Source organism: Pteropus alecto, unplaced genomic scaffold (genome assembly GCF_000325575.1).
Source record: "Pteropus alecto unplaced genomic scaffold, ASM32557v1 scaffold75, whole genome shotgun sequence".
Lineage (NCBI taxonomy): Eukaryota > Metazoa > Chordata > Mammalia > Chiroptera > Pteropodidae > Pteropus > Pteropus alecto.
In genome coordinates, this window is record NW_006440638.1 from 2,168,061 (window position 1) to 2,177,249 (window position 9,189).

The following is a 9,189-nucleotide window of genomic DNA, read 5'->3' on the forward strand; positions in this document are numbered from 1 at the left end:
GCTGGTGCTGTGCGCGGGCTATGCACTCCTGCTCGTGCTCACCATGCTCAACCTCCTGGACTATAAGTGGCACAAGGAGCCGCTACAGCAGTGCAGCCCCGACGGGCCCCTGGGTGCCGCAGCAGGGGCGGCCGGGGGCGGCTGGGGACGCCCGGGGCCTCCTCCAGCAGTGTCGCGCCGCGCACACACCCGCTTGGATCCCCGCACCCCGTACCGCCCTCCCGCCGCAGCCGTAGGGGCGGCTCCGGCAGCCGCCGCAGGGGCCGCGGCCCCATCCGGCAATAGCACTCGGGGCACCCGGGGCGCGGAAGACAAGAGGCAGTTGGTGTACGTGTTTACCACGTGGCGCTCAGGCTCGTCCTTCTTTGGCGAGCTCTTCAACCAGAACCCCGAGGTGTTCTTCCTCTATGAGCCAGTATGGCACGTGTGGCAAAAACTGTACCCAGGGGACGCCGTTTCCCTGCAAGGGGCAGCGAGGGACATGCTGAGTGCTCTCTATCGCTGCGACCTTTCTGTTTTCCAGCTGTACAGCCCCGCTGGCAGCGGGGGGCGCAACCTCACCACTCTAGGCATTTTTGGCGCTGCCACCAACAAGGTGGTGTGCTCCTCTCCACTCTGTTCTGCCTACCGCAAGGAAGTTGTGGGGTTGGTGGACGATCGCGTGTGCAAGAAGTGCCCACCACAGCGCCTGGCGCGCTTCGAGGAGGAGTGCCGCAAGTACCGCACACTAGTCATCAAAGGCGTGCGTGTGTTCGACGTGGCCGTGCTGGCGCCGCTGCTGCGCGACCCGGCCCTGGACCTCAAGGTCATTCATTTGGTGCGCGATCCCCGTGCTGTGGCCAGCTCACGCATCCGCTCGCGCCATGGTCTCATCCGGGAGAGCCTGCAGGTGGTACGTAGCCGGGACCCGCGAGCCCATCGCATGCCCTTCCTGGAGGCTGCTGGCCACAAACTGGGTGCCAAGAAGGAGGGTGTGGGTGGCCCGGCAGATTACCACGCACTTGGCGCTATGGAGGTCATCTGCAACAGCATGGCCAAGACGCTGCAGACGGCCCTGCAGCCCCCTGACTGGCTGCAAGGCCACTATCTGGTGGTGCGGTACGAGGACCTGGTGGGAGACCCTGTTAAGACGCTACGGAGGGTATACGACTTTGTGGGGCTGCTGGTGAGCCCCGAAATGGAGCAGTTTGCTCTGAACATGACCAGTGGTTCCGGCTCCTCCTCTAAGCCTTTCGTGGTGTCTGCACGCAATGCAACGCAGGCCGCCAACGCCTGGCGGACCGCCCTCACCTTCCAGCAGATCAAACAGGTCGAGGAGTTTTGCTACCAGCCCATGGCCGTGCTGGGCTACGAGCGGGTCAGTAACCCCGAGGAGGTCAAAGACCTCAGCAAGACCCTGCTGCGCAAGCCCCGGCTCTGAGAAGGCTTCGCGGGAGACCTGATTCTATGTGGGAGACACCCATAGGAGGATTATGGTGTATTTAAACAAAAACAGCCCAGACCCAAACTGAGGAAGCCCACATATTCTAGTATAGATGTATAAGTAACCGCACAGGCACTTGCTGTCAGTGTTCTGAGTCATTGAATTTCAAGGAACAGTCACAACACACAAACATCTCAGAAAAGGCAAGACTTGAAAGTTCTGACCAGCTGTCCTCTCCTCTCCCCTGCCTTTTCTCTCTTCCCCTTTCTTCTATGTCTTACCCTCTCCCCTACCTGACTTCCATTTTGAAGTGGGATGTTGATTAAATCAAGATCCAGTAACTCAAATCTTGTTTACAAAGTTTTTTGTGGTATCTGTGAATGTGTAAAAGAGCATTTGCTGTGGGGGTGGGGTAGAGAAAGGGAAAGTGGTCCAGGAGCAAAAAGCCCCATTGGGAATGATAAACCAAGGAGGCATTCATTCTTCTAAAGTAGACTTTTCTGTAAAAAACAAAGGTTACACGTGAGTATTAATAAAGAAGATAATAAATAATATTCTTTTTTACATTTGCCTCCATTACTTTGGATTTACCTGTGTTAAGCTGTGTAGCTTCAGACAGAATCTGCTTCCTCTCCACAACTCCTTTTTTCCCCAATCTGTTTCCTAGAGAGCAGCTTAGATGGGTGGGAGCAGCTTCTGGTTCCTTGATAAGAACCAGGGAGTTATTTTCTCAAATGTAAATCACAGCCTGTCGAGTGTCCAGGAATGGGAACAAATCTTCTAATTCTAAAGGCAAAGCCAAGCCAGGCAGTGGAGGAGAAAGCACTCTAGTTTCCTGTTCCAGTTGGAGCACAGAAAGGACGAAGCAACCCCTTGAAAATCTGAAGGCATTTAGTTTTGATTACTGGGTTTAAACTGGGGAACCTTGAAGCAGAGAGCAATGTTTTGGTCTTGAAGTTAGTTCAGAAAAAAAAGCATTTTTTAAAAATATGTAATTAAAAAATATGATGATTAGAACATTAACCTCAAAAGTTAGTGTGAACATATTGTTGGCAATGGTAGCAACTTCTTTGGTTAAAAAAGTGACAAGTATATGTGTTTGGAATGTCTTTCTGCTTCTGATAGTATGTGGAGACATGAAAAGGGAAGTTTTATCTAAAAATTGTAAGGTCACTCATAGGCTTTTCTCTTCTTCGCTTCTCAACCAAATTAGTGCAAAAGAGAATATGCATTTGTAATGGTTTATTTGGGATGCCCATGGGGTATGTTATTTTTCTTTATCATATTTCCTAAAAGCAAAATTGCAAAGAAGGTTTAACATGTTGCAGATAGTATATGGCTTCAGCCATGAGCTTCTTTTAGATATGAAAAGGAATTATAGAAAAGAGGAAAAGAAAATGAATTATGAGCTAGTGCGTTAGATTTTGAGATTTGGTGTTTTTCAGGGAGGAACCCATTGCAACTTTCCTGCAGTGGTAATGGTGTTGCTACTGTCCTGAGCCTATTTGTATGGGAGCATTCTGCAAAGTGTATTAGAATAAGTTATGAAGCCTAAATAGGAACAAGAGACAGTATAGTTACATGTTACATTGAGTAGGATTCAAGTTCAATATCGCAATGACTATTATAATGTATTGTGAGATCTCTTCAGGCTCACCTGTTAAATGCTGAGGGTTTTATTTTAAGGAAAGTAGGATAAAAAATTTGTGCATGGCAAGTATTTTAACACAAGATGATTGTTAAGTACCATTTTCATTACAATTTGAAATCTAACTACACTGTTAAGAATTCCAAAATAAAGAAGCACAGTTTTAAAAAAGATGTATTTAGCAGTGGATTTTATAATATTCTAGAATAGTTTAGTTTTAATGTACAAAAATAGTTTATAGTATTGTGTTTGTTAAGCCAGATTACAGCAATAAAATGTTGATCATGTTTTCTATGATATTTTCATGGAAGCATCTATGCTGAATTATCTTCAGTGACCGTAGAATATTTGTAATAGCTTTAAATTAAGAATACTTTAAAATTAAATGAACAAAATATTAATGTTGAATGACTATAGATGAAACAGGTTTAAGAGGAAATTAAGACAGCATCATTAAGAAGCAACCACTCTGAATAAAATAACTATTTAAAAACAAATTTCATATGGCATTAGACTCAGCTCTTATCACTTAATCACAGTAAAATTCATGCTCAGTTTCTCAGTGAAGGATATTTAAGCAGTTGAATGTATTCTTCTCAGTATATTGAAGGACTTTGTGTTAAAGTGGAATTACAATGTTTTTGGACCTTGTATTTAAACATATTAGATGGTACATAGAGCCCTTGCAGCCTGCAGAACATTCCTGGCTTCTGCTTAGATAAAAATTTAAGCTAAACACTAACAGTTCTCCCTTACTGTTTTTGAGTGAGGTTTTTGCATGTAATTCCCTTGTTTTTTTAGCAGCTGAATTCTTTCCACTGTGCCACTCCTGGGCTCTGTAATTTGGAAAGGTGAATTGTTGCTCCTGGAGATTCGTACCTAGTTGCGTTCTAGGAAAGCGAGACAGGTGTAGTTCCCAGTAACGGCCAAGATATATCAGTCATTTCAGTGACATTCAGTTTCCATAGATTTGAGAAAGAGAGAAGTATTTTTTGGCATTAATAGGCTTCTGTCAGCCCCTGCTGCAAACAGACCTGTGCCAACAAATCACAGCAGAACCTGTGACCATTTCTGATGCAGCAAAATGTGAAAGAGATCCTTTCACATTTCCCAACTTGGCAATATATCCATCAGTAAGAGGAAATATTCTTCAGAGCAGGTCATCAGTGATTTTCAGTTTCAAACGTTGCTCAACTGATAGCACACCCGACTTACCCTTTTGACTTTGGAATGCTCTATTTATAAAACGAAGTCTACCCATTGCATTTGGTCAACAAGTATGTGTTTGGAACAAGACAATGGCATGGCTAGGTGCTTGAGTTTCTGGGAGCTCAGTGGCACACAAAGGCCTCATTCAGACTGACCCATGGGTACCTGGCAAGCAGGGACTGGGGTAAGTCCTGTACCCTTCAGTGTCTACCACATAGTACTTGATAAATACTTATTAAATAAGTGAATGAAATATGTAGCTATCAAACTTTGAAAGTGCTCAGAAGGAAAAGAGGAAGAATGTTACTTCTTTGAAGAGAGTGCCAGGCTATTCATCAAAGTTTGCCGAAGGAAGTGGGCCTTAAACTCAATTTAGTTGTCGGGAGTGGGCAATTGAAACATCTTCAAGATTTCCAGGGTGACTGTGTCTAGATCAATATTTCCCACTGATGAATTAGAAACAAAAATTCAGAATTTCTGAATGTGGAGGAGTAGAAGTTTCCAAATGAGAAATTTGATTTTTATTGTTTTCCCAATTGCATTAACAAGATAAAGACAAATATCAGAAAATATCTGCAGAACGAATGCTGCCCTGGTGACTAAGGGAGGGCTAGGAAGTTGTTCATTATTTCAGAAGCCATATGATATTTATTTATTGTTTTCAGCGCTGCGAATGTGCAGCCTGAAGTCTGTGAGGTGGATTTCACCCAGGCATAAGAATAGTTACTTTCAGGAGTTTGTGCTATTGTGGATGTTGAAAGAGACAATGGCTGCCTGTTCCCATGGATTCTCTGCCTGGCCATGGCCAGTTCTGTCCAGGATTTCTGTTGCACATAGAGTTGTAGCTGGATTATGCTGTCAGTTTGAAATTAATGTGAATCTGAGGCTGTTACATTAGTATTTTCTGGGTCTTAGCAATGAAATAAAGATCATGTTTGAAACCCAGTCTCTAGAGATGACTTCAGAAAGACCAAGAAGGAAATAAAAAGGTATGTGTTCTGCACAGTCATGAATAAGGATAAGGTATCACTTTACGAACTCCCCCAACTTTCTTCCCTCCCTGCATACAACATACATGCACACCTGCACATACAATTGAATTTCTGCATTGTTTTGAGGTCTAGAAAAGAGAATGTGTTAATGCCAGCTAACAGGTACGTGGCAGGGGACGCTTTTGCTCTCAGGCCTCTGGAGAGTGAGCGGACAATTATTCTTTCAGAACCTGTGACAGTTCTGTGTCAGGATCCACTGTGGACAGGTAGAAAATGACAATGCAATGTGAAGAGCTTGAGGTGTGTGCTGGGATGTCCTGAGGAAAATGCACAGTTTATAGACCCCCTTTGTCACTCACATCGAGGAGGGCCTTTTCAAATCTCACAGCTGGGAACACAATTTCTTCATATAGTTTCCTTTTTTTCTGGGCATGCCAGCTGCTACTTTTGCAGTTCAGGTACCAGCAGCCACTGAGCTGCTTGGGTATAGGCTCTGGTACAAGTGTTTAATAATTGAAATTATAGGGCTTGACTTTTATTACATCCGATGCAGTTCTGCACACCTTTAATCAATTAATGGTAAGGAAATTGTTAAATTCCAAATGACACATTAAGTTTACAGAATAGTAAACTTAATGAACCAGTGTTTGGGGGTGGTATTATTTATAAACTTGAAGGAGACCTGAAGGGGCAGGAGCCTGTCTGTACACTTGTCAGGATGATAAAGGGTGGCCAAGGCCAAAGCTTAACTTTTGGTTGAACCAGTTGTTTGTAATCACATGTCAAAAGTGTTTTTGGACTGCTTAAACTTTCAGGTTTGTGGCAGTCACCCTGCCAAATGAATGATGGTGAAAATGATCACTGTAACAAAAAGCTACTCAGAACCATTCAGTAATGGCTTCCATCTTGGGTGTAGAGACAGGGCTTGATAGACATTCACCTTGAAACCGTTAGTCCTCAGGACAAGATACATAATTTGTGGAGCTCAGTACAATATAAAAATGTGGAACTCCTTGTTAAAAAATTATTAAGCATTTCAATTCGGCAGCAGCAGAGAATTAAACCAAGCATGGAGCCCTTCTGAGTGTGGGGCCCACAAACTGCACTAGTTGTATGCCGTGAAGGCATTCATGCTTCCAGATGCAGACACTGAAATGCCTAATTATAGGAGAGAGTAAATACTGGTGGCCTACAAGCTCCTGCAAAGTGGTGGCAAGGGTATAAGTTATTGTGTGTAACTATAATTAAAGCAAAGACATCCTAGTGAGACAGGTCCGCTTTGTGTGACAATTCTAAGGAGGTGAGTGTGCACAGGACAAATAATCCTTGGTGACTGCAGCAATTGCTTGACAATGTCCTCTGAGTTATCAGTTGGTCTTGATCCTGTTTGAGACAAAGACAGCCTGTGTTGTTGCAGGAATCCATCTCATAAGAACAGGTCAGACATCTTCCATGAGGATATGTCCTCAGCATGTGGATGCTGGCAAATTCTGCTAATGATAATGTTTTCTTCCTTCTGGAACTACTGTGGGAACCCCTCTATTTTCTTTGTGTATAATATATAGAATGAGTCTATATATGGAAAAGCAAGAGGTCAAGTAACATTAAACACAAGGAATAAAGGTGCAAGATGTGCTAAGCCAACTGGCATGCCTCCTCATTGTGCTAAATGGAATTGGCTAAGTTTATTTTTATTATAGGTGTGATATGCCCCAGTTCACCATCTCTACCCCTCTCTTGACTCCCATTTCATCTCTACTTTGTGAATTCCTACTCACTATCGAAGACTCTGGATCTTTTTGAAACGTTTATTTACCAGCCCTGCTCCAGGATGCAGAACTGTCTTCCTGTCCCCTACTCCCCCTTACTGCCTTTTGCAGAGATCTACTGGTGGTAGTCACTGCACATTGGGATTTTTTGTTTATCGCCTACTTTTCCTAGGCTGGGTCCTTCAGGCAGAAAGGACTGGGTCCTATTGTGTGTGTATCTCCTCAATACTGATGCAACTTCTTGTCTGTAGATCTTTATTAAGTGAGTGCTAAATAAAAGATGTAGCCCCAAAAGCCAAAGCAGAAGGGATTGAGGGGCGGACACTTTGTAAAAGAGGCTTTAGTGTTAGTTTGCAATAGTCTACGATGTCCTGAACTTTATATATTTGGCAGACAAGCTGAAAAAGAAGGCAAATGCATATGGATGAAAAGGAATAGCAAATTATGCCTGCAGAAGGTCTCATATGTGGTCTTTCCATATCAATGTTTGAAACAGAGAAATAATCAAGCCCCCAAAAGGAAAGTAATGATTGAATTATAGTCAAACAGAAATGATACAATTTTTAAGGGGCCCAGTAGGAAAATGTATTACTGTAACATAGGCTCAGACTGTATCTTTGTTTTTGACATATGGAGCTCACTGTCCTATGATCCTCTTTTAAACTTTTGAGGGACTGGAAAATTTTCAAGAAACAATGTGAAGGTCTAAATATTACACATCCATTTTCAGACGCCCCAGTTACTCTGGTGAACTCTTATTCTCTTTAGGACTGAACTAGTTCCTGGGAAGAATTAAAATATTTGATGTTCTTATATTGGTGCTTTCATCTTTAGATGAAAAAGAGTATTATGTTATTCCTTTAAAGAAATAGGAATAAAACACATTTTCCTTCTGAAATAATGACATTCACATTTATAGTTTTTAGCCCTGTTATTTAACCAGACCTACTTGCTGGTGAGACCAGTATCTTTCTCAGGACATGAGTGCCAAGTACACTTTATTTAGGTTAAGTCTTAGCTACACATAGTTTTTCATTTATATTTTCACATTTCCCAAGTGACCTCTCGATGTGCTGTGCTCTTTGTAACTTTCTATAACCATTTTAATTTCACTTTCAAATGCCCTAAGTAGCAATAATGGTGATGGGGATAATAACCGTCATACCATCATTTACCCTTTATAGAACATCCGTTATGTGCTAGTCACTGCACAAAGCACTTTATGCGTATGATTCTATTTGATTCTCACAACAAACCTATGGAATATATATCATTATTGTCCCCAGTTTACAGAAGGAAAATATAGGTTTAGATGGGTAATTTTCCTAAGGTCACAGAACTAGTAAGTAATAAAGCCTCTTTCTTTTTGCTTGGCACATCAGAGATCACACTGTTTCCACGTAAAGCATGCCAACAAAATAGAAAATTGTTTTTTCTCAGACTAATGCTTTCTGAAAGATGCATTCTGAATATTGAGGCATTATGCTTTCAGCCAAGGAACAGGTGTTATCCATATCTTTAGAGATGCACTTGTTAGTTTTTGCAGTAGAAAGAAAAAGGTAACTGTTGGTGTAAACTTCCTTTTAGAATGACCTTTGCTAAGTAAAGCGTATAATAGGCCATTTTGATGGTGAGAAGAAGCTCTGTGCAAAACCTGAACAGGAAATTCAGGGGTTGGGAGAAAGAGAGTTTGAAAGGATAGAGGGAAGAGGAAAAGAAAGACTAACAAGAGACAAGCAACATCCCAGGGTGCTGACACCCAAGGAGGGGACACCATGGTCATACTCTCTAGAAGAGAAGGTAATGGCCAGTGACGGGAAGAACAATATTAAACTTGAAGTTGTTTTGTTTTACTGAGCTGCAATGTGGTCACCTCTGTTGCCCCAAACCTCCAGGCAAGACTCCTACATGCTTTGCCTGGAGTAAATGGTGCTTTGAAGGCTGAAGGGATCAGAGTAGTGCCAATCAGAATGGCATGGGGTAAAAATCACAGGAGGCAAAAATGCAGGGAGGCAAATTCAGATTCAGTGGAAGCAGGATCTTGGAGTAAGAGCTGATCTGTGGAGAGATGGCTTTTCCCAGGAGTCCCTGGATGTGTTTGGGAGGGAGAGAAATTTCTCTCTAGCTGCAATGGGGCTTCTAGGCAAT

General features: G+C 42.8%; 1 protein-coding gene across 1 annotated transcript; it reads left to right on the forward strand.

Moving 5' to 3' along the window:
- The first annotated feature begins 6 nt into the window (after positions 1 to 6).
- CHST2 (carbohydrate sulfotransferase 2) lies at positions 7 to 1,987 on the forward strand. The gene has a single exon (XM_006917454.2). It carries the CDS (start codon positions 44 to 46, stop codon positions 1,418 to 1,420), a length of 1,377 nt encoding a protein of 458 aa, XP_006917516.1. The 5' UTR covers positions 7 to 43; the 3' UTR covers positions 1,421 to 1,987.
- Positions 1,988 to 9,189: the final 7,202 nt, after the last annotated feature.